This window comes from Semicossyphus pulcher, unplaced genomic scaffold (assembly GCF_022749685.1).
Source record: "Semicossyphus pulcher isolate SPU_LCO1_2020_fin unplaced genomic scaffold, fSemPul1.0.p SCAF_9, whole genome shotgun sequence".
NCBI classification, from domain to species: Eukaryota; Metazoa; Chordata; class Actinopteri; order Labriformes; family Labridae; genus Semicossyphus; species Semicossyphus pulcher.
This window is the reverse complement of record NW_027211770.1, coordinates 10,486,994-10,513,948: the sequence shown is the minus strand read 5'-3', so window position 1 is coordinate 10,513,948 and position 26,955 is coordinate 10,486,994. Positions and strand designations below refer to the sequence as shown.

At 40.2% G+C, this 26,955-nt stretch overlaps 1 protein-coding gene across 1 annotated transcript in view; it reads right to left on the bottom strand.

Moving 5' to 3' along the window:
- Positions 1-26,955, bottom strand: part of ulk4 (unc-51 like kinase 4) — an 84,279-nt gene that overhangs the window by 42,919 nt on the left and 14,405 nt on the right. Inside the window, exons 17-24 of the mRNA XM_069656585.1 lie at positions 25,697-25,804; positions 20,318-20,401; positions 10,358-10,519; positions 9,623-9,808; positions 7,890-8,017; positions 965-1,098; positions 548-669; positions 192-248 (exon numbers count right to left, since the gene is read on the bottom strand). Of these exons, the coding sequence (XP_069512686.1) occupies positions 192-248; positions 548-669; positions 965-1,098; positions 7,890-8,017; positions 9,623-9,808; positions 10,358-10,519; positions 20,318-20,401; positions 25,697-25,804 (981 nt within the window). The remainder of the gene's footprint in view (positions 1-191; positions 249-547; positions 670-964; positions 1,099-7,889; positions 8,018-9,622; positions 9,809-10,357; positions 10,520-20,317; positions 20,402-25,696; positions 25,805-26,955) is intronic.

Below are 26,955 nucleotides of genomic sequence, written 5' to 3'. Positions count from 1 at the left end.
GGGCGTTGCCTTAAGGTCTAGTCCATCTGCATTTGGTGGTATGGAAGGTTGAAGATTAAACAGATGGTTTACAGGTGTCAGCCATTTATCAATTTCAGTGCTGTATCCATAGTCAGTATTTGTGCTTTTAAACAATGAAGAGTCCTTATCTAAACAGGACTGTTGGTAATACTGTTTCACTGGACACTTACCAGCAGCAATCCAATTTGAGCAAGAAAATCTTCAGTGACAATTTGAGATCTAAACACCTGTAAAAGACAGAGAGTTGGTCAAATACACAAACAAGGGGTGGGGAGGGGTAATACGGCAGCTATGAGAAAGGGGGAAAGTGAAGAGCATTAGCACATATAACATCATTTCTCTTGCAAATTTTGTATACATTAACACAGTGGCTGCTCTTGACAGGTATCTGACCCTCATCTGAAGTGCATCATAAATATCTTGTACTTGTTAACAGGTGCACGCACTATGGTGATAACCTTGCAGTTAAAAATGCTAAAACATTAAACGCAAACAATGAAAAAAACTTTGTTTTGGTCCAAGTTACCTGTGATGAAACAAGTTCAAGCACGACAGACATTGTAGGCAAAGTGTGTTTAAGCTGTCTGCTCTGAGCTGTAGATGGGTGTCTCCTCCCAATCACACCTCGTAATGCACATAAGACGTCCTCTAGGAAGATGACAGGAGACGAGACAAGGGGACACAAAGGAGATGAGCAGGGATGAGAGAAGTGAGAGTAGGTTTCTTACTGTAATACAAAGATGCAGTTTTTTACACCTACTGTATATAATAATGTTAAAATACAAAAACAAGAGAATATTATTTTTCACCAGTGGCAAATATATATATTTTTTCCTATTACTTCAATTTCATTAACATTTCTGCAGAATCACAAGTACGTATAAACATAAAGCCAGTTATGTAGTAAGTTTTTGTCTGTGTGATTGAGTTTGTCTTAGTGTACCCAGTATCAGTGGTGCAGAGCTGATCAGATATGTAGTCAGTATATCCAGACACTGAGACAGGTATCCTGACTGGCCGGGGTTCTCTCTGAGGGGAGTGGCTTTGCGCAGGTCTCTCTCCAGGTACATCACAAGTCTAGAAAGAGACACATGCATTCCATGTCACAAAATGCACATAGCATTTCTGATTCATCAATGTTTTCATGATGCTGGACTTTCACTGCTCTTAGTGTTTCTTAGTATTCTACTGCTCCACTCGTGGTGAGTAGCTCACAGAACCAACTTAATGACTAATAGAAAAAATGATGCAGCACATTAATATGATGATTTTAGTCAATGAGCTGTAACATTTTGACAGGATGTATAAAAAGGGGAAGATAGGCAGACAGAGAAGCCCTGAGTTTGAGCATTTTTATTCTCGTCAGACTGCTTGTATTGAACAGTAATCAATAATATTCTATTCACAAATTCAGAGCAGAGCGGAAAGGTTGACACTGCTAACTGATATTTATAACTGACACACAAACACCCCCACACATGAGTGTAGAAACACATGCAGAGGCAGAAACAGTGTGAATGCGGACACATGCAGAGAGATTCAGAGAGGTCATATTAGTTAACAAATATTGATTCTAAGCTTTAGAGTGGCAACGGTGCAGAGGCAGAGGGGGATTACTAATGCAGCATTTTGTCCTCATAATGCTGCATAAAAGATAAGCTTCCAGAGTTTACAGCTACATGGACTCCAGCACTCGACTGTTACTTTATAAAGGGGTTCAATGCATTTTAGGGGAGCTAATATAGTGATTTTCTGTAATTGTTGTGGTTTAGTGCAAAGAAAAGCTTGAACAAAACACAGACAATTGGACTGACAGTGAAATTCAAGCACTGTATTCAAGCATCTTTGTTCCAACTCTGTTATTAACATAAAACCCATGACACACATACACACAAATTTCCTGACCATTGTGTCCTCCTTGTTGTTCTTGAATGGAAGTTGCTAAACCAACAGCCATCTGGCTTATGTCCTCAACGTTCCAACAAGAGTTGTAAATGCATATACAAAACAGGAGGGTAAATAGTACTGAGGTGAGCTCCCCAGTGGGCAGTTCCTCTCAGTGAGTCCCCAGAGGTGTTTGGCCTCCTGATAGGATCAACAATGATACCTCACAATGAAAACAACATAAAAAATTGTAGTTTAGAAAAAGTAATGAGTGAAAATCGGGATTTAACACTGATAAGGCAGTGCTTACAAAAAATAAGACAAAGATCCTTGAAGGTCTGATACATGAATATTTTAAAGGATATAAAGTTTAAGGTTATAAAAAATAGTAACAAGCATATTTTATCTTGAGTTTTTAAAACAATAACTCAACAATAAACAGCTCAGGTTGCATTCACTACCTATAAACTGTATCAGAACCATAGAGCAGGTATTATACAGCAAACTGGGAATAAAGTACATTTTGACTGCAAGCTTTTAGGAGGACATATTGTGGTTATCAGGAGACAAACTTTGGACAGTGAGGCAACCAGTTGTAGGTAGCTGAAGAATTCAAATTGCAGTGTATAACTACATATAACATTATTTGAAAAATAATCTACTATACATATATTGAACTGGTGTATATTAGCTTAAAATGTTTGTAACAAATGTGAATTCCACAGTTCAAGTTCTTCTGTAGAATGAAGGTTCAGTCTGCTACCAACTGTTTAGTGGGTCAGTATTTTAGTTTGCATCATAGGTACAATGGGATATAAATCAGCACAGTACAACATGCTAACAATGCCAATTCTAACATGTTAATGTCAGATGCAAATACTAAATGCTTATGGAGATATATTTCCATCTATGGTGTATGTATGTCTGTCTTGGTAGTAACTGACCTGTCCGTAGCTCTAACCAGCTCTATGCCTGCTTCCTGTCTGTCTGCTTTCTGTCTCTCTGCTAGACTTCTGCCTGTGTGTTCATTTCGTAGTCTTGCAGCTATTTTTCCTGATTGCTAAATAAAGAGAGACAAACTTGCCACCTCTCTGTCACTCACTGTGGGACCCTCACAAAGTACTCACACACAACTGACCTACAAGTGGCCAGCTCTGCGTGTGTGTGTCTGCGTCTGTTGAAAGCCATCACGCTCCACTCCCAATGGCAATTTTGACACTTCCTCACTGAGGCCTGTGCAAGTTATCTCCTACAGACAAAACACACACACACGCGCGCTAACACACATATTTTCATGCCACTGAGGAGCTAATTAAACACAACGTGCCTGGGTGAGAGCAGGACTGAGGGAAAGACGTGTTTCTGTGTGTGTGGTTGAATCATGCAGAGTGCTCGGTGGGAGAGAGACAGGCAGGTCAACTCTGACAGCTCTAACACAGTGAGAGAGGTAGAGCAAGTTTGAGGAGAGAGAGATGGAAAGTGTGTGAGGGAGAGAGGCAGACAGGCAGAGAAAAAGACCTGATGAGAGATACAAAAATAACTCGTTTCCGTTTTAGTTTCATGTGTAAAAGCAGGTTTTGATGAGACTTTCAGGAATTTAGTTATTCTCATATCTAAATGTAAGAAAGCAAAGCTATTATAACAGGAGATCAATTATATGATGCTCTGGCACAAGGCTGAAATATTAGAGGGAATTTTCTCAATCAAAAAGTCCATAATGAAGTAATTATGCTTCTTTATTTCCATTTCCTGCTGCAGACTATGTCTGTGTCACAGTTATATAGGACACTGACACACAATGATTTGTCTACAGCATCTACTATTCTTTTTCGATTCCATGGCTTTAACTATTTTCAGCTGGACTTTTTTAATTTCATTGGTCATTACATAGTGAGATATAACAGTGTGCATCAATGTATTATGCATAATGACATCTTTCAGGATTTTAAAGTGGTAATCTCGAAGATCTCAGTTTCATTCTCTTTGGCGGCATCTATAGTGATAAACGGTAATTGCGGCAGCACACTTCCCAGATATCCAGACAGTGTTGCATGTGTGACGTCCATGGTTGGCTCCGGTTGTAACTCTTGATTTTCCTCGCTGACGGTCGCTTTCCTTTTTAGACTGTTTGCCTTCATCTGAGCGTCGAGTTTGTTTCTTTGGATTTTCACTTATTTTTGAAGTTGTATCTGTAGTCATCGATCTTTTCTTTGTTTGTTCAGCCATAGTAGATTACTGTTTACTTGCAACACTTGCAGAGACCGGAAAAGCAGCCGCTTAGCTCCGCCTACCCTCTCTGGCAGACCAACCACTGCTGGGTGATGGAAAACGCGTCACTAACTGGGCGCCGCTTGTGATTTTTTCCACAAAAGTCGCACCAGACACCCAGTCTGTAATTCTGCAAATGCAAAGGCTTTCATCAGTGGGCCAAAGGCTTAATCACCATTATGTTACCTCATTCAGCGATAGATAGTGACTTAACAGACATTTATTTAAATGAAAATCTTCAAGATTATTACTTTAAGTATGAACTTACTATAAACTCAAAACCCATTAGTTCTGTTGTTCATTACTGACCTTGGACACATCTAGCACACAGCTAAGCATAAGAAAGCCCTTTAGCAGGTGACAAAGAGTTTTTCTCAGTGGCCTCGAACTCATTTTCACTTTCACTTCATTTTTGGTGGATAAAAACATTTATGAAAAACTCAAAATATTAGGTTGGGTCAAGAAGTCAAGCTGTAACTTAACTTCACCTTCCTCTTTCATCAAGCTAACCTGGCAGGTCATGTATTTAAATGTCTGACAGTGAAAGCAAAGAATAACTACACAGGAGGAGACGGTGGGTAAGACAGAGACATTTCAATAAAAAAAGAACACAGCGCAAAAAGAGAGGGTGAAATAGTGAGAGATAGAGTGAGAGAAAAGACAGCTGGGAGAGAGACAGCTATTAGGATCCATATGTCAGTAATCTAGGGCATCTTTTCAAACTGAAATACCAACTGGCCATAAATTACCATGGGAACTGCCTGTGTACATATGTATATATATCATGCATATGCATCTGCTCATGTGGGCTATGCACATTCACAGCTGCATTGCAAGTTAGTGTGGGGTGAAACACAGGACAACCAGCTAATGAACCATTTGAAGTTCCAGTAAAGTTACAATATACAGCAGCACAAACTGAATGTCCAGGGTACATACGTTTATATTATCACTCCCTCGGCTGCTGTGCTAGTTAACGCAAAGGTTACGCAGAGTACAAGTGCCTTCAGTGCAGCATTTTTGTGAAGGAAGTCTCCCTTCTACAAGGAGTCAGCTTTAGATAACAGACAAATGTGTTGAAAGGCAATTTCTGAGTGCTTGTAACAGGATGTGAAATCTCTGCTTCAAGATCAAATACTGCACGGACGCAAGTTTGGCTAAATGTGTTGGTTAATAATCTAATAAACCTTTAACTCCGTTTATTGCAGAACATTTGTATGCTACATTGATTAGATTTGAAAACTCAAGCTTTTTCTCTCAGTCCATAATAAGCTGCAGGTTTTGCAAACCTAAAACTAAAACTTTTTCAAAATGCTCTCCAGTGTTTATGCACCTGAAAATGCCAACCTTGCATTTTAGTGTGCACAAGAGCAAACAGGGCTTTTCATGGTGTAAGCATCCTTACATGCAAGATATAATCAGTTGCTGAGTGGAAGCACAGTTTAGAGGAAAGCTAAAAACGGGCTTGTAACTTTGAAACAACCTGAAATGTTAGGGTTGACACAAATCACTTCATATTTAAGAGTGTTTTCAGATTTAGTCAAATACTGTGTTATACCCCTTTCCCACCTAAATTTAGCATGTAGTATACTCCTGTCGGTCTCTTTTCTGCTGCGCCACTGTCTGACGTCACAAACGCGCCCAAAACAGGGTTAGTAAACAGTGAAGATGTTACGTTGGTTAGGTCTTTCAGTCTGCTAACAAACTTGGCGCGACAAATATGGAACGATGTTCGAGCGCTGCTTGGACGGAGATTGGCAGAATTTGTAGCTGAGATGACAAGGAGTCACAGAAGTTACCGATGGAGCATAGCATCACGCCGGAAAGGGGGCAGAGATTAGCTAACAACATAGGCTTTGTGTTCCCATCAATGCCGATCAGAGCCGAGGCGATAATTACCCGGGGCTACAGCAGAGTCATTTGAATGTCGGGTGTTAGCAGGTTTTTTAACCAGTGGGAAAGCAGCTTAAGAGTGGGCGACAGCACAACACCTAGCCCAAATCAAAAGCTCTTACACTTACAGGTGTGCATCTACTTCACAAGGCATTCAATATATCACAATGGAATTGGACTTTTAATGAACTTTAAACCAGTAAGACTGCATAGCAGGAGCTAGACCAGCAGTCCCCAAACGACGGACCACAGTCCGGATCCGGACCCAACTGCCATCGTCTCCAGACCGGACCTATTTACAGTTTTGACAAGTGCATCTATTTTATCCTGCGCAGCTTTTTTTGTCTTTGCGGTAGTGATTTGGGGGTGATTTGGGGGTCCAGGAAACCCGTGTGTGAGAATACAGATACAGGCTGAAGAGCCAGCCGACAGGAGAGTTACAGAGACACAGTGGGAGAAAATAAGCAAGTTAGGGAAAAGTAGACATGGCATGCTCTAAAATGAGAGCAGTAGAGAAAACCGAGCTTTTAAGACTGAACAGACTCGTATATGATCCGTGACTGTGGCGATTATTAAACGCAGACATTGTCTGACACTGTCACTCGGTTTGTCTTTGTTAACAGAGACTCCAGGCTGCAGTTAAGTTCAAATACTTCACTGATAAACCTGAGAGGTACACAGAGCTAAATCAGGCTTCATCATCATGACCAGTTTTCCTCGCACTTCTGTTCTTATATGTACCGGTATGTGCCCTCTCTCTCTCCCCCTCCCTCTCTCCAGCAGTCCATCAGTGTACAGTGCGTTTAAATATTATTTATTTCATAAAAGTCATTGCCTGTTTTAAAACTCACCATGAGAAAAAGTCTAACTGCAACTGCTTTTTGGCAAAACATAAAATAAATTTTGGTGGACATAAATCAAAATACAAAGTGAATCCTCCTGTTATGGTTAAATCTTGATAATTCTGTCAGGAGGCAGAGGGAGACCTATTTCAAGTTTAATTGAGTACCCCTGCAGTATAATATACACCATGTAATAAACATCAACTACTATTTAAGTATTTGTTGTGGTTGCACAAATACAAATATACAGACTGGTACCAATACCAAATTCTTATACATAAATAAATAAATAAATAAATAAATAACACCACAAAAACCTTGCACACAATTTAGGGTTGCCCTCCACACTGCACTCTGAAGAGGTTATTTAGTTTTAGCTATAGTGCAGCAGGCTGAGAGAGTAAACTTGGAAATCTTCAGCTCAATAATTAAATGGGAATCCCTCCCTGAAATGGAATTCACAAATGCTATTTGTTTGTTCCCCGACAGTTCAGTGTATGTGTGAACATGGGCAACTACATTCCAGAGAAACTAATTAGCCAGAGTCTGACAGACTGCGAGGAGTTATGAGTTAGCTTCACTGGTCCAAAACTCGACACACTCAGACAGTATAGTCAGAGGGCGTAGGGGGTATACTATGTTGTAAGATAACACACTAACACATCACTCTTCTGTTATTACTTTTCTGTACAGTGCAGTTAGACAGAGCGTATCTTTTATTAACAAAACGCAATTATAGTTGAGACTTGCAGCCTTCAGGATGAAGGCATTCAAATATCCCATAGAAGATGGTCAATTTTCATAAAACCATACTTGTTCAAGTAACTGAAAAAATGTAAGCCACTTTCTAGCTTTTACTCAGTGAGTCACATAGAAAAATCTTAGATAATCTGGCTATGAGGATGTTGAAATTACATGTTAGTGAGGAAGAGGCCTTGTCTGTGTGTGTGCATGTGTTGGTGTGAGTGAGTGTGTATTTACCTGTTCTGACAGAAGTAAAGCAGCATGTGTGTGTTGTCCCGTATTAGTAGGAGTAGCAGTAGAAGTGTTTTGGCTCTTGTTACTGTGGATGGACTCTCTAGACAGCGTAGCACCTTCAACACCAAATCCTACAATAGAACAAACACACACCTGAATAAAGCAATAGTCCCTGACTGGTTGTGAATGTTTCTGCCGCTGTACAGTCCGAGATACAGCGGTGTGGAACAGACTTTACCACTGCAAAGTATCACATAAATGTTAATGTGGCAACATAGCACACATATTGTAGTAGCTTGATTCAGAGTATGAAGGGAGAATATGTTTGCCTAGCGTATGCTGTGCTATGTTCTAAGTTTATCTCATCAAAAGATATTTCTGCAATGTATCCATGTAATATATTCAAATGAATGAGGAATTATTCAATTAAACATTTGGCCTAAGGTGTCCAGAAAAAAAAAACATTTTCTGTCACTGTGACAACAAACAGGCTTAAAATTAATCAGCTCAGACTCCACATTATCACATGATGTGCACACACACACACACACACACACACACACGCAAGTTCACACACAACAAACAGGTATGCCCACAGCTACTTTAAACATCTATTCACTCAGCATAAACTCAGCAGCAGCAACGAAACATTTTGACTGGCCAACATTCATTACCATTATCATTATCACCAACAGCACACACACTGAGTCTGTGTGTGTCTGTGTGTGTGACTTTATGTGAAAGAATGTGCATGCCTGAGTGTTTATGGGAAGACAGAGAAAGTTAATTAATTTCAAAGCCCAGTAGTGTGTGCCTAGCTGATAAGTCCCTCCCTACTACCCATAATGCTTTGCTGAAGTAGAAGGCTGCAGCACATTCACTCAGCCAATTAGCCCAGATACTGACACACTCTACAAATTAGCGTATTTTCATGCATGCGCGCACACACACACACACACACACACACACTCACACACACAAACAGACAGAGTTCTGTGTAAACAAACTCTTGGACTGTCTGTCTTTGTGCCAGGGGAGAGAGAGAGGGGAAAGAGAGGGGAGAGAGAGGGGGGTGAATGCATATCAGTGTATAATTAGAGCAGAGTTGAAGTACTAAGTTTGTATTCTGGTGTTAAATTGGAAATGCTCAATGCAAATAAATTCAGTTCAGAGTCAATTACCAATGCCAGACTCCAACTTAAAAACCTTCAAATCAATTTTAGCCCCTCTGCATTTCCAAGATTAGCACTTTGCATACACACTAGATGGGCTGTCTTATGAAAAATTAAGTAAGTAATTCCTGACAAATTAGTTCATGCACAGTTCAGCATTAGTTCATGAACTGTATGGAAGAAAGAAAGAGAGACAGAGGGAGAAGCAGAGAGAGAGAGAGACAGAGAGGAGGAGAGATTACCGGGTAGCACAAAGTGAAGATTTTCAGAATGTGAAGCTAGTTATGTTTCTTCCTCATGCTGATGTGGTTTCATTTTTACATCCCTGTGTAAAAAACCTCATCATAAGGGCTGTTACTTATCAACCGTTCTGAAAATCAAACTCTTCCCAGTGTAGATTTAACCACCTAAACCTGCAGTGGAATTTCTCTGCAGCAATTTAAAGAAAACATAACATTAAAATGACATGGTTGTTTGTGCTTAAGTGTCTTGATTGATATGTAGTCTGTATGTCATTGTATTTATAATTCACTATATTTTCAAATTCTTATGCAGACGACTTACCTTGCTCTGTGTGACGCGATGTGTTTGGATGCGTGAGGTGAGTAGGGCAGAAGCCATAGCAGTGAGCAGGTGCTGCTGGACCCTGGCCCCTGCTCCACCTACACCCTCCAAAATAGCTGCAGGGCCACAGGTGTCAATCACTGCCAAGAAAGCTGCTGGGACCACCCGGGTTAGCCTAGAAAGAGACTAGAGACACAGACACAGACAGATAAACATGTTGCTCTTGTCCCTGTTGTTAAGTAAGTGACTTAAAAAGAATAATTAAGCATTTAGGCATAATTAAAGCATTGTTTTATCGGCAGAAAAATTACATATCTGCCGATACCAATGTCATTTTTAAGCCATTATCTGCAGATACCGATAACGTGCCGATAATATTGTACATCCCTAATAGTTGATGGGTAATGTAAGTTCCCAGATTGGCAACAAGTCATTTCTTGTTTTCTAACATCAGAAAGTCATTCATTTTCATAGATTAAGGTTGTTTAGGTGTTTTAATAACATTTAATAGCATTACATTACATTAGATCAAATTACATAATTATCTATAACTCAAAAAAACTAAATCCAAATTTTTACCAACACCTTTTTTATGTCTTCTGCTTGAGTTAACGGCAATGATTTGGCAGTCTATCTGTGTGTTTTATGTCTATCTGTATTTGTAGGTCCAAAAGATTATAAGCATATGTATCTGTACACATAAGTGACCGTGTGTTTTCATGCATGTGAACTTACAGAGATAGCAGTGACTCTGACAGCCTCCACAGTGGAGTGAGTGAACAGGTACCAGAGGGCGGAGCCTATCTCTGGGCCTAACAGGTGGTGGGAGGGGCCTGAGACAGTGGTAGAAATGTTCTCGATGGCTTTCGCAGCCATGTGATGGACTGTGGAGTCATCCTGTAAGACAGACAGACACTTTTAAACATAACCACCTTAGATCAATGACCAGTGATGATTTTAACAAGTATATTTTATCAACTATAATGAGGAATTCAGGTTCATATTGACAACTAGATTTGGAAAATGCATTTACTTAATTTAAGGACCATCCTGCAAAAGGATTTGGGACCATGAGTTGCTCAAAAACCAACGGCTACAACACCGACCCCAATGACCCTCCTTTGTATAGTCAACATGCAAAGAGCAATACAGATCAAAAGACCATAATATTGTTCTACAGTATTAAAAAGCCTGTGCTTATCCACAGGGGCCAGTATAAATAATTACCATTAGAACAACAAAGTGTTGGATGTCTTCTGTTTGTGCAAATATACTTTATAGAAAGTTCAGCTGTCGTACTGGTGTATGCATCTGTACATCATTCAAAGTGCTCTGAGTTGAAATCACTTCTCATATAACATATATAATGCCCATTTGAGCAACACATTTTCTGGTTCGTTGTCAAGTTACACACTCAAAACTCGATTAGTGAAAAATGTGACAAACCAAAAGGCAGAAATGAACAAAGAGCAAACACAATCACAACCTGACTATTAGATTAGCTCTCAACATCACCTCCGTACAGAAATGAGAGCTTGCACGTGTAAGTGTGTTCTTGTGTGAGTATGTTTGAGTTAGTGTGCAGGTGTTTGTGTGTGTATGCTTATGTGTATACTGTATGTGCCCACACACCTTTGCCTGCGTAGGGAACAGTTGTTTGCGTTCAGACAATAGGGCCAGGCTAATGAAATCTCTGCGGCTGAGGAAATGAGTTTTTCCAGGAAAGTCATTGTGGAGAAAGACAGGAAGTAGAACAGAAGTGATTGCCTCTGTCAGGTTATTATTGTGTTTCACTGTGTTACATCACATACACACTTCTCTCCCTAGATATGAGATACAATAGAGCCGTTCATAAAAGAAGTTAACTGTATTTTGTGGTTCAGGTTCATATTAACAGCCGGAAAATCTATTTCACAGTGACAATCTATAATGGTAATTCTGAGCTGACATATGTTGACATTATTACAGTGATTAACTATTGCATATTTCACACATAACTGCATTGACTGTCCAAGCATCTGTGTAAATATCCAGCCATTATCTATACCGCGGCGCTTATGCTGTTCAGGGTCGCGGGGGGCTGGAGCCTATCCCAGCTGTCATTGGGCGAGAGGTGGGGTACACCCTGGACTGATCGCCAGTCAATCACAGGACTGACACATAGAAGACATCCTTTCATGCTGAGACTCACACCTATGGGCAATTTTAGAGTTAACTGAACCAGCATGTCTTTGGACTGTGGGAGGAAGCCAGAGTACCCGGAGGGAACCCACGGATGCACGGGGAGCACATGCAAACTCCACACAGAAAGGCCCACTTTGTCCGTGCTGGGATCCGAACCAGGAACCTTCTAGCTGTGAGGCTGCAGCGCTAACCACTACACCACCTTGCAGAACCTGTTTATATTCAATGTACAACATTTAACAAATGAGACACTGAAGACAAAATCCAACAATAACTCATGAACTCCATTGAAAATCTCCCCCAAAAGCTTGTTTTATGTTTGTTTTTTACACACAGCTGCTTCATGTTATCAATAATGGACCAAAATATTATAAAATAAGTAATACACTTTTCCTCTGTCCATCTGTGTGCTCAGTATGCTTCAAATGGGTACGGTTTTAGCTAAATATAGCAAACACACATGCAAATGTTTCATCTCATCCTGCTCCTCAAGCTCTCCATTGCAGCATCCTCAGGATATGGATGGACAGCAGATGTGGATTATGTTGCAGGAATTGTTTGATACTTTCGGCTATGAAAACTCACCAGAGGAATTTATTATAATCAACATTTATTCAAAGCGACTACAGCTGACTTGTCAGAAAGTGCAGATGATCAGTTCAGGTGTCACGCCCTGTGTTTTTATCTCTCAAACCATGTTTTTCATTTCACAAAAAGACTTCACGAAATCCCAGCTGTCTTAAAATATGCACTATGTAATAACAGCAAATTACATCCCCACTTCTCTGCAAAAAAAACTCATGTCAAAACCAAAGTGAACCTTTTAAAATTGAGAAATATCTTGTCTCGCTCATTGAAACATCTCTGACATTTAACAATGCATCAGTGGTCAGGCTTTGTTTGACCCCTGGTTATTTAAAATGTTTGAATAAATCAAAGACACTTTCTATTCAAAGCCACATGGGGACTCAAATCAGCTTAAATAACCTATCTATTAATCTAATATAAGACATCATTTTGTGCATTCAACACCAAGGGACTACGTAGCACGACAACATAATGAATCCTCAGGCACCCCTCCGGGAATCGGCAGAATGGTCTGTTCCAGCGTTCCCTGTGCCGCGTGGGCCAGCTCACTAATGAGCCCACGGGGGAGCACCCACTGTCTGTGTGTTTAATAGACTGTAGCCCTGCCAGGAACTACACAGAGAAGGGAAAAGAGGGGAAGACTGAAAGAAAGAGAAAGAGAGAGAGACGGGTGAGGGAGTTTTTCTTACATGTGGTGAGAAACAAGTAGCTCATGCAATAGACTCCATCATTATGATGAAGATAGAAAAATGGAGGAGACAGAGGTAGGAATGAGAACCTTATACTCATTATAATTTCTTCCAGCATAAGAAATAAGTTCATCCGAGAAACACACTCATTATATTACACTCAGGGTCCTACTTTAACCTCCTATTTCCAAAATGTCGACCATATAGAAACTAAAGATTATTTTTCAGGAATGGCTGTCAGTATCGTTTTGCTCAAAGGTCACTTAAGATCTTCTACAAAAGAAAGTTTGCCAAATTTGCAGGTACATGAAGATAGATCTGTAATTTCACATGACACAGTTGAAGAAATTAATTAAAGCACATTTTTTAACACAATGCAATTGCTTTTTGGGAGCTGAGAGCTGCTCTGTGTTAAACCAATCAGATCAAACTAAAATATGATCATGGCATAAATATTTATTAAATCAGTCAGGGCATGAAATTTGGTAGATTTAGAGCACACAGTTCAGCCCTCTGGAACTTTTGGGGGCAGATCTAATGAAATAACATACACACTTGTATATTCTCACTTCACACTTCAAACAGGAAGAGGAACCAATATTAATACCAATATTAATTGTCTGTGGTGACATTCGCGGAAAAAATCAGCCAACAGTGGTTGGCCTGCCAGAGAGGTGGAGGTAAGCGGATGCATTTCATGTCTCTTCAAGTGTTGCGAGTAAACAGTAATCTACTATGGCTGAACAAACAAAGAAAAGATCGATGACTACAGATACAACTTCAACAGTAAGTGAAAATCCAAAGAAAAGGAAACAAATTCGACACTCAGATGAAGGCAAACAGTCTAAAAAGGAAAGCGACCGTCAGAGAGGAAAATCAAGAGTTACAAACGTTTCAGCCGGAGCCAACAGTGCACACATCACACATGCAACACTGTCTGGATATCTGGGAAGTGTGCTCCCGCAATTATCATTTATCGCTATAGGTGCCGCCAAAAAAAAAAGAAACTGAGATCTTTGAGATTACAACTTTAAGAACAATAACACTGACGTAATACTTTGGCAAAACATACATTCTTCAATTCAGTTTCCTGGATTCTAATTTGTTAACAGTTTTTCTTTTTATCCCATCTTACTGAGGTTTCCGCTTTTAACATGATTTGCTTCTTCTTATTCAGGTTTCAACAGGACCGACTGGCTTCATGGCAACCGGGGTAAATTAAAAATTTCCCTTATTCTTTATCTCAGGGCTGACAGATAAGATTTATGCACTTTGAACCCCAGGCTAAAAAAAGTTGGAAAAACCTGTGCTTTCAGATGAAAAGAGTTGAAAGGCTGGGCAGATATGAACAATAAAATCCTGTCTTCAAGTGTCGATCAGCAGATTAGTTTTATATCCAAACATGTTTGCACCTGGCCTCTGAGTCTCAAGTAGAAAGAGATACACATCACAAAAACGACATCACATGACTTGACGCAGGATTTGTGTGAATGCCTGTATGTGCACAAGTGTGCGTGTTCACATGTCTGATGTGGTTTCTCTCTGTAATTAAAGTCCTTTAGAAGCCAGTGCACCTGGTTTTGAATGAGCCCCTATGGCAGAGACACAGACACCATCCATCAGCCTCGCACAGCACATCTAACACCATGAACAGACACTCTCAAAGAGAGAGACAGACTGTCTGATTAACTGGCTAACAGACAGACAGTGAGGCGTGAAGGGAGAGACATGTGGACAAAGCAGCAGAAAGAGCAACAAGTAGAGGTGTAAGGTGCAGGTAGTAATAGGCATATTGATTTAAAAGAGATAAAAGGCAGTAAAAATAACAAATCGACAGGTAGACAAACAGGTACACAGTCACACATGTTACTGGCCATTATCCCTATTCTGTGAGTAAAAGAAGGAGGCAATCTCATTTAAAGAAGATGTGATAATCAATACAACACAGTGACTGTGGCCTGCACTCGGGGCGTGTGTTTGTGTGCATGCACATGGATTGGTCATCGTATGTTACAGACACAAGGGTAAGGCCCGTGACTGTCTTAGAGTCCCCCTCTGTTCTCCTCTCCTTTGTGGAAGATAGTGATAAATCATTAATAGGCTCAACACTGCCGTGTGTCTGTGTGTGAGTGTGCGTGTGTATATGAGTGTGTGTGTGTGTGTGTGTGTGTGAAAGGGGGATTTCTGCCTTCTGCCCCCTGGCTTCTATCACTGTAATACTGTTCACACTCACACACACTCACACACACACAGATTTTTCATCATAGGCAGCAGAAGCATCATCTTGTTCAGGCTCATAAATAATTTCCTGCAGCTCAAGTCTGGCCTGGAAACCTGCCTTTCACTCCATGCCATCCAATCCCCCTCTCCAAGTACAACTCTCTCTTTCCTCCTCTGACTCCCTGCCATCTCCTCTCCCCCTCCCAATACACTGATCATTCTCTCTCTTCCTCTCTGTCACTCCCTGCCATCCCCCACTTTCCCCCTCTCGACTGGTAAAACCACCACGCTCGCTTTGGCTCTCCCCCAGTCGACCCCTTCGTCTTGTACAATGATCTCTATCCGTCTCTCCGGTGCTTTACTTGTAAATCAGAAATACTCTCAACAGCAGCAGAGGGGGCTGGGGTGATCCAGGGGGTCAGGGAACGCGTCAAAACCACACTGCCTGGAGCACATTAGACAGGGTCTTGGCGCTGTATCTCAATGCTGTCATGCAATAAACAGTGTGTGGCACTGGATTTACACTAAGCACATTGGAAGACAATCTCCCTCTGCAGACAACACTACACAACACAAGAAAGACATGACTACATATTGGAGACAGTACTGAAGCAATAAGCCACTTTAAATAAGGATGTGGCTGGTCAGTTAGACAGACACTGTAGGTTGTTAAAGGGTCTTTGGTGATCAGTCCAGAGTATTCAAACATTAAGAGTTTTTATGTTCATGCGTTACATGTCCTGGACTCTTTAGGACTTCACTGGTATACAGTAAGGCAAACTAGTCAGCTAGTTAGCTCACACATTTCATTAAAGCTGCTCTAATCAGCATTTTCATATTTACAATGGCCCACAAGAACATGTAATGTGAAAGTTGTTGCCACTTGTGACAAAGCAAGAGACAGGTATTACCCAACTCTGTGGTTCTTCTCAGAGCCATGTAGCATTTTAGCTCCTAAGCACCAACTGGCAGACAAATAAAGCAAGTATCTGTTTTGGTTCCCACCAGCTCCTTAGCTGCTAAATGCTCCCCTGTATTGAAAATAGGTAAAACTACATTGAATATTGGTCATACATTCATCAGGTGACTACATAATCTGTGGGCGGTTGCTACTGGGACGTTAGTCGGGGCCTAATCAACCCCGGCTGGGTCGCCTAGGCGGGGGTGTCTGATGTTGAAAGACACAAAACACCTGATGACCCCAGGTCACATCACTGATGATGCGTCCCAGTGCATCCAGGAGATCAAGGAGTATCTTGCACATGAATAGCGATGAATGCTTAAAAAAGTTTACTTATTTTGCTACAGCAGCTTTTCAAGTTGGAAATGTTAATGTTGTGTTTACAGTTTGTTCCACTGCCCTTGACTGGACTGAAAAATTAATAAAGCAGCTTAAATATCTAAATGAAACTCCAGGATAAAACACTTGGCTGTACTTTATCCTCCTCCTCCAGTGCTTTCTACCTTTCCCTTTTTTTGTATACACTACAGACTGCTTTTTCTTGCAAGGTGTGAATTGTTTAAAATAAGAATTGTTAACTTCAAATGACAAAACTATCTTTATGTTTTAAATGGTAATTGCAGTTTAAGTGTACTGTTTTGTTTAATTGACTATTTAGCATCGCACCATTCTAGAAAATACTGCTACGACCAACACTCAAATCTTACTGGCAATGTTAATAATATAGTTGCTCACTGTGAAATATATGGACATAAAAGCTCAGTCATATCAATATACATACATATATTTATGGATAGTTTTTTGTCTTCTTAGAAAAAAAACAAAGATCCAGGTTTTTCCCTTTTATTTTAAGGTCAATTATCAGGGAGATATGTAATTTATCAAATAAACCACATAAAACCACAAGACCATGTGTCTGCTGAGGCTTGTCTTATAGTCGCTGGTAGCACAATTAAATGAGCTTCATTTGCAAACGCTATCTTCCAAGTCTCAAGTTCTGATTCAAACAAGAGCGTTAAAGATCTGCAGCTGAGCGCAATTTGCCTGTTTTGTGTCTCATTGCAGTGAAGAGCTGTCACCTAATATTCACTTCCACTCTCACCGTTGTGAACCAAGACTCGACAGATGCAATACATGCTTCACTATCTGTAACGCGGCTTCCTCCCTGGAGCGAGCCAGTAAGAGCAGGTCATCCAGAAAAAATAACACTCTTATCTCTGTCCTGCGTAAGTGCCCCGTACCCATCTCCAAACATGTGGAAGAAATGTGCCTCTATGTGCCGGAGTTGAGCCCTCAAACAGGCCGGACATGTTTAACCCCTGATTATCAAAATATAATTAACAGACTGGGTTTTTGGAATCACACAATGATGAATTATTGCCTTTATCCCTGGTGAGTCTAGGTTTGACATCCTTTATAAACGTGCTTCAGTTAGCACCAACTCTCTGTGGACTACAAATCTCACTTTAACTGCGCAGCTATTAGCGATGCTGTTGGTGAATTATTTTTTTTTCAATTTTGCAGCATTAGCGGTCGCAAAAACTGCAGTTATTTTGTGAATTTCCCCCTTGATGTCTTGATAGATTAAAGCATATGAGTACCGTCTTCATTGTATCCATGCACATAAGTAAGTACTATAAGTGATAAAAATGTATGAGTGTTAAATCAGCTTAAATGAACTGACATTGTTTTATTTTGTTTGACCAGCAATAAAACACATTAAGTGGAAGTTGTGTAGCAGTACACATTAGGGTGTTTGTTCTCAATGGGACTGGAAGTACACAGCCTGAGGCCTTGAGCTATTTGTCACCCAGTTTGACATCATTTCCATAAAGACAACAATAATAACAATTCTTTGTTTTTTTCCCTTCTCCCTCTCTTCCTGTCTCTCTCTTGCTGATAGGGATGAGCAGCTCTTTCTTACCTGTCCTTTTGACCAGATGTTCAACTCCATCAGAGCAGTCCCTCTTCTTCTTATACCCCACTTGCTCTTACATCTCTTCACCAGTTTGAGCAACAGGCAGTTAATAAAATCACGTCCAAGTAAAGTGGACAGAAAAATCACTTTACATATTTCATCCAACACAGGATGTTCAGTTTGTGGTTAAAAAAAGAGAAGGTAAGGGTGTATGTTTTATATCAGACGACAGGGACAGAGTAGTGATGGGTTCTTCAACCTGTGAAAAATCTATTAATATAAAGTGTGCTGTGTTATGGAAATTCAAAAATTAAACACAAATGTTATTGTAAACTAAAATTTTGATCTTTTTTTACCTCATGTTTAATTATCAGGGGAGAAGGGAAAACAAAAGGAAGCTGAATGCATTAGTTGCCCTTTGGGAGGCTTATCACAGCTGTTCATGTTTGATGAGTGAAGCCCGCTCCGAGCAGAAAGTGGCACACTGATATTCATTTGCACACTTGTTAAATGGATGTTGCTGGAAGTTTGGAGATTAAGTGACTTACTGGAGGGCAAGTGATTAAGTGACTGTGATAGGCGGGCTAAGTAATAGCATGCTAGCCAGCAGGGATCATGCTAGCACTAGCCAGCCACTTATCCTCAGTCAGTTAGATTTAAATGATGGCAGCAATTTTAGGGAAATGCAATGAATTGAACTGACTGTGTAAAGAGCTACCGAGCCCTTTAGCTTACTTGGACGATTAATCTTTCTCTATTTGTCCCATAAATATAGGGTATGTTTTATACTGCATTAGGAATGATATAGTTATATTTCACCAGTGCAACTATATGACTGTATGTGGAAGTAAGCTGAGGTATAGTGTGACCAACTTGTTAACTCCAGGAAGTGTAATGCCCATGAGACATAGAGAGACTATTTAGACAGCTCTGTAATATAATAACAAATATACTTATGCATTCATAGGAAAAACAGCCAGTCAGGGAACGGGAGACAGAGAGACGGAGGGGAGAGGGAGAACGGAACGAGGAGGGTGAGAGGGAGAGATGGAAAGAGAGGGAGGCAGGGTCTGGGGATGAGTGTCTGGTCCCTAAGGCTGTGTGTGTGCGTGTGTGTGTTTCCGTCAGCCTACTCTCACAGCTCAATAATGATAAATAAGTCAACCTCCCCTCTCCTCCCCTCAACCCCTCTCCATGCTCCTGTCACACGCACCCCTCCTCTGCCCCCCCCACCCCCCACTTTTCCTTCTTACACTCCCCGTGGTAATGAAGCAACAGTAGGTACGAGCTGACAAGTGTGCAGACCAGAGTTTCATCTATATTCATTCTGCTAGTGGGCCACCACAATGAGACCCTTTCTAACTCCGAGAGACAAAACAACATCCATCCATCTCCTCCTCTCCCTCCAACTGTTCTCTGTATCTGTTAGACTCACCCCAACCAAAATTACACCCATTTGTCAGTATAGGCCAACCTGTACAGAAAATGATATGGAAGCACTCGCATAATTTAATTTTAAAACAAGTAAAGTTTAAGTTTAACGAGTGAAACCAATGTCAAAGCATCAAAATCTTCCATGTACAATGTCTTTAATGAATAATGTAGAAAATACAAACAAACATGGGAGACTTATGTGTCATTGTGTGTACAATTACACTGAAAAAAAGGAATAATTTATCCTCCTTTAGAGACTAATATAAGAGAGAAAGTATAATTAATTAGAAATTGAGAGGAGCAACAAAGAAAGTGAGAAAGCCAGCAAAAAGGTAAGAGTTATCCATATTTCTGCTTGTGTTTCTGCTCCATCTACTGTATCTGTGTGTCTGGAGGGTCCTAATTGCTGCTGAGGTCAGGCTGCTGAGCAGTAAAGGGTTGTGTTTGATGCAGGTAAGAGTGTGCGTGCGTGCATGTGTGTGTGACTGCTCTGCATGCCCTTGACTTGCAGCTGGCAAACAACGCTTTAGGCCCCCACAGCTGCCTCATCATTACTGTTCATAGGGATCCCCTGCCACACACACACACACACACACACACACATACACTCGCGGGCGCACACAGTGAGAGAGACTTAGTCACAGCTACACAGGCACAGACACAAAAAACAGACACACGCAGACATACACAGAGACACTCACCCCTTCCCGCAGGCTCCTCATTAAGCCAGTGTAGGCGGCAGCGGGAACGAACCACAGTCCCTCTGGGGAGCCTCTCTTCTCCTCCTGATAGAGAGACATAGAAAAGACAGGGAGATAGGGGTGAGAGGAGAGAGGAGGATGGGGTACGGATGGGGGGGGTGGGGGCAGTAGAGGAGCAGAGCTGGAGTGTGAGGAAGGCAGAGAGATATCGTGGAGGAGATGCAAGAAGAGAGCAGTGAGGAAAGGGCAAGAAAGGGCCAAGTACGGAGGGGAGAGGGAGCATGAGGGGCCGTGACATCTTGATTACTCGGTTATGGCGTCTGTGAGTGAACACGCATTCAGAACTATTTAAAATCAACTGTTTTTTATCCATCAAAATATTTTTAATGAGAGCATGTGTCATCATTATAAATGATGTTTTCTTCAATGTTGCTCGTTTGTTTACTGTTTTAAAATGAATCTCACTCATTTTTACATAACAAGAGGTAGAAAAAAGAGACATATGCAAACTTTAAAATCACAGAAGTTCATTTGTATTCTTATACAAAAATACTAATCTCTAATAAATCTCTAAATTACTGCTAAGAAGTAATACATTTACCTTATACTCCATAGACAAAGATGACTGTTTGAGTCCACAACTTCTCAAAATTCACAATACATGAAACTGAGAATTTGCTTAAAAGAAAGGTTTGATGAATCTGTACTTATTTTTTTGTTGATTGTCTCCTCAGTTACTCCTCTGATCATGAAGAGTATGTGCACTTCTTGTCATGCCTTAATACAATATAAACTGTCATCCCAGCACAGTTTTACATTCCACAAAGTTGTATTATTTCACCCCACATCTTATTTCATTTTCATGAAACTCTGCCCCATTCCATTGCTGCTCTACCAGCTCTAGGCTATATCTAACCTTGAGGAAAAAGTCTGCACTGGAGGCTGTAGCTAATCGTTGTCATTGACTGGTGCTGCAGAAGAAGAGAGGAGCACAGCGGATGATTTTACCTGGGGACACTTAAAGGGCTGTTCCACATTACTCAGATAAAACTGTTTCTCCTACTGTTAAATTAGCAAAGTGATTCTACCAGCCCGGATGAGTTCACAATCTGTGTTGAGGATTTTCACAACATGTGCTTGTAATGACAATATAAGCAACCATTGATGCTGATCAAAGAATGTAAATATTATTGTGTAGTATTACATCAGTAAAGGGTTTTAAAATCATGTTTCAGATACAATTCTGTTGTCATTTGTGGTCATGTGCTATTTTAGGAAACATTTTAACCATACCCAGCTGAGCTCCTCAAATGGGAATAGTCTGTTCACTTTTTATTTCAACCTTCGAAATGTTAGTCAACAGTCCTATAAAATGATTATATAGGGGCGCTGGTTTAGCTCAGTTGGTATAACAGGCGCCCCTGAACAGAGGCTATAGTCCTTGACGCACCGATCGCAGGTTCGACTCCCGGCCTGCTGATCATTTGGTGTGTGTCATCTCCCACTTTCTACTCCCTAAATTTCCTGTCTCTCTTCAGCTGTCCTATCAAATAAAGGCAAAAAGCCCAAAAAATAATCTTAAAAAAAAAGGATACGAGTTTTGTGCCGCACTGAATTTAACAACTATGATACACTAAAATAAATCGGGTAAATTCCACTTAACCTTTCTCATTAGATTACAAAACTAATTACTGAATAAAAAGGAGTAATAATAACTCTTGACACATAGAGACAGACAACTTTTCATGCTCACACTTGCTGGCAATGAAGAGTCACCAATGAACCTAACAAGCAGGTCTTTGGACTGCGAGAGGAAGCCGGAGTACCCGGAGGGAACCCACGCATGCACGGGGAGAACATATAAACTCCACACAGAAAGGCCTCCTATGTCCAAACCGGGATTTGAACTCGGAACCTTCTATCTGTGAGGCGACAGCGCTAAACACTGCACCACCATACAGCCTTTTGGGAATTTAATGTCTATGTGCAAACATGGCGACTTCAAATCATCTGGTGCATCTTACTAAAAATGTATAAATCCCGATGGCACACCAATACTGGCGATACTCGCACGAGTAATCCGACCCTGGCCTGCAGCCAAGAACAATTGTTGGTGCATGTGCACTTTGCAGTACAGACCCAATATCTTTGGGTAGATCTTATTATGTTATTTTGGGTTGCAATTGTTACTGTTGAAAATTAAGTAATGCAGGTAAACTTTACTCATTTCAATTAATTCACTTGCTGACTTATATACTTTTATTACACAATTTGCTTTTATTTACTACCCTCAAAAATCATTTTTTACAGTGTGTTTGTCATGGTTGTAAGTTATATCTAACCTTGAGAACAGAGGCAGTAATGCAGTTGATCATTGACACTGAACCCTAGAGCAGATCTGCCAGTCCACAATGGGACATTTTACAGACTCTAATCAAATAACTGCTGGCTTGCTGGTGATTTCTAAAATCCAATCCTCAATCCAAAGCCAACAAACAGGTAACATTAAGTCCTACTGGCCTCCAACATTTCCCTACCACTGCTTGACACAAGAAACCTTTTGAAGTGCTCTCACGTTGACAATAGAGCCAGGACAATAGATTAAAATGTCACTAAGCTGCTTTTTGGCTTTTTTAAAGTACCAATCCGAAATCAGTTCAAAAATAAATAAATAAAGGCACATTTTCATCATTAAAGCAGCCTGTGTGTTTAGAGATTATATAGCTATATATAAACATGCAGTGAGGTCATGCAGTGACATATTTTTGCAGCACATCAACAGCACAGTGAGGAGCAAGTCCATGATAACAATTATAAACATGTAAAAGCATCTTTAAATATCAATTCTTAAAATAACAGCCAGCACAGGGACTGTACAAACGAGCAAAGTGAGCTCTTCTGTGCTTCAGTTACAGCTTCCTGTACAAGTTATAAATATAATACAGACTTTTGGACGGACCTCAAAGCAAAGCATTACAGTTGTTCAGCCTTCTGGTTACAAAGTATGCAGCGTTTTTTATGCAGCAAGGAGAGATAGGCCAGAACTGTGGAATGGTCTTTTAGCTATATAAGGCTCTATGCCCTCAAGTATGCCTTGTACAACTGCAGTGACATTGAAAACAACACCTCTCCCATAGTGCTGGAACATGTTATAGATGGACTGTTAAAATGTCAAAAGAGGAAATAAACTTTAATGAAGCTTTTGTGTTTCACAAATATCGACATGTACACTGTTCAACACCTCACCCTAAGGTTGAGAGATGCAGAGGAGTCAGTTAATTATTGTGTTATTTTTTGTAAAGAACACAGTGGCCTCGGAGGAAAAGCACTCACTCTTGCAGGAGCTGAAAAGTCAATTTATTAAGAGCTTCTCCAGGACACTGATGAGATTTTCCATGGCTTCAGGAGAGTAATAAGTGTAATCAGGCGAGGTGATTGATTTTTGAAGGTTACCCATCAGACGTGTAAATAAAAATCTTACACTTAATCTACTTGGCTGGCTAGATTGAGGTTAACCAGAAATAAATTGGGATCACCTTTTCTAATGAAGTCAAACGAGGCCTCCTCCGCTCTTTCTGTTGTAATTTTCAGGTCTGAGGGTCAATTCGCTTTACAATTCAATTTAGTCAGCATGTAAATTTAAACTCCATTACCTAATGGCAGGGCACTCAGTTTCATTCATTTCACTCTGGATTGGTCTTTCTCACTGAAGTAATACGAAAATGTCTTGATCTTTCTTGGATGTGGCATAAGTTTCGTGCTCGATTCATTTTGACTCATTAACACTAAAGAAAGCAGTCGTTCCATATTACTGGCAGAAGAGTTTGGAAAGTGAAAGTTTTTCTGAGAGACGACTTTCACTATCCACATTAAATAAAAGTGATCAGTTTGCAGCCTCTAGAAGTTTACGGTGCATACTACGCAAATACAATGTTTGTTTTGAATACAAAGCAAAAAAGAAGAAAGCAACAGTGTGAGAGCTCACATTCAGGTTGTGATTATCAGCAGGATGAGCAGCAAGGTGATCACGCCTTGTATTTGACATGCCATGATATCAGTCAGTAAAATCAACAAGACTAGGTCAAAACCTAGTATGTGGCTGCCCGCATCAGGTCAATGTGTGCTTTTGTGGGCAATGTGTTACAAGGACTGTCCATATGAGGCCGATGACAACGTGTTTGAAAGCAGGTGCCTGCTGCAGACGGAGGTGAGGACAGCGGAGGTGCAGCCCTGCCTACTTCACGAACAAAGTATCCAGAGCCATATAGACAGAGAGTTGCATCAGTGGAGGTCCAATATGTTCCTTGATCTGCCATTGCGATGTCGCAACTGTCTCTCTCTAGGGCTCTGAAAGTACCATCACTCACTCAGTCCGTCAGTTATTCAGTCAGTCAGTCACATACAGACCCATGTGTTGGGCTGACCCCGGGGGTCAGCCAAAAATAAATGTAAAGACTTTTTACAATCCTTCATCAGCAGGTCTAGTATGGGAGTACTTCTGTCTGAGATTTAATCAATGAACCTGACACACTTCAGGATGCAGATTACATCAAAAATCTTTAAAGTTTCAAAACTAATTTCTTGTGTGTTCAGCTTAAAGGAAGGCTGATGATTCGAATCAATACACCTTTGTCAAATGAATCAAACACCTCCTCGCTGTAAATTGTGTGTGTGTGTGTGATGGGAAACAAAAAATGTTGTTTAGATGCAGCCACCCAACACAATCCCAGCCAATTAGCAGAAGGTATGTTTCGTTGACTGTACTCAACCCCCTGCCTCTGCCAGCTACGCTTCCTCGTCAAACATCCTCACCCATGTGGAACAGAGTTACACCATGGTGTAAACATTTTTTTTTAATATCTTCCCCTTTTGAGGCTTGCCTCCCCTGGACTGAAGATGCTCCAGATTTGACCATAATGCTTGTAATTAGTTAGTTGTTAACAAACTTTCTCCAAACTCACAAACCCGATGACAACAAGTCATTCAGTAAGTAATACTTTAATACTTTAAAAAGGTCATAAATTGTAGTTGTACTAAATGTACTGCGGTGAGGTGATAGATGTAAACTGAAAATGATTGCACATTTATATGTTTGCAACAATTGTATTGATGGTTTGTTCTTGCAATCTCTAATAAAGGGGATTTTCACAAAGCCAGAGGTGAAAGACTAAAAATAAATTAAAATAACACAACTATTAGAATTCTGATCAGTAACCTTCATCACATGTCACAGCCCATTATCTGTTTTCATCTGTTTGTCTTACTTTCAAAAGTGTCTCACTATATAGTTTATGTTCAGGTTGTTTTCTTTTAGATCAGTAAACTGCAGAATCCTTAATATGTGTCTCTTATTAATGGCTTCAGTTATGCAGACTGTACCTGAGAGGCGATGAGGTAGAGGAACTCCCCAAGTGGTGGCAGCAGGAACTGCTTTATTTTCGTGTTCCTCAGGTTCTCTCTCAGCAGGTCTGTTAGTGTGGACACGGCCTGGACGAGAGGAGAAACAGAGATTTTTCAACTGTAAAAACAGAAGCTCTAATAAAAAGGTAACAATTAAAACAACATTTAATGCTCTATTAAACTGAAATTTTCGACAAGACAATTTACCACAGTTCTAACAATAGCTCTCTAAGATGTTGTCAGTGACATTCAACTGTTTTAAATATAAATTAGAACACAAAAAAGTGCAATTACTTCATATGTGGTGTCGGAATATAACAGGGCTCGGACAAATTCGGTACAGTCCTTTAAACGGTCTTATTATGTTATGCAAATATATGATTACTATCTGCGTTTTACATTCATCAGCCTTCTTTGCAGAATATCAAGCTTGTCTGTGTCTATGACTGATAACACTATTATAATGCTGCTTTCTCTAAGTTAAAACAAGTTGATGCAGTTTATCTTTGTATACAGATGAAAACATTGTACTCATCAGTGTATATAATATAAAATATAATAAAAAAGCATATTGGTCCTTACTAGGAACAAGAAGTGAACTTTATTCTGTCATTTTTATATATAAAGGCTTAATAAAAAAGCTGCCTCAGTTTATCACTTCTCTTCTCTTCTTAAGTGCATTCATGTATATGATTAAAGCCCATGCTTCATGTAGATACTGAACTTGGGATGACTGCCCTCCACTATTATGCACTTTATAAATGGAATTAATAACATTGGATTTTCAAATTGAATGGTCCTATCAAATTGGATAGGTCTGTGACTGGCCCTGATAAAGTATATTCGTTTCACTCTGTCTCGCTTGTTTTCATGTTGTGGACTTGTATTTGTCTGGTTATGTTTGCTTTATGTATCTGTCATCTTGTTTTATCCGACTATGTTTGTATATATCTACCTGTCGTACTCAGGTCTCTCTTCCTAAAACATACTATTTTAAATTAAATCATCGGGATTATGCTAATCTTTTTTGCATATGATCAGAAAATTAGAGCGACTAAAGCCACGTAAGGGTAAAAGCAGAAAGGTTAAAAGGAGGACGAGGAGAGGATAGAGTGAGAGAAGGAGGATCAAACAATACTGAACAGAAAGAGGGAGAGGGAAAATCGGAAGAAGGGATGAAGGAAAGTAAATATTAAAGGGAATCAGAGCAAAAAAAAAAGGTTTGAAAGAGGGAGAAA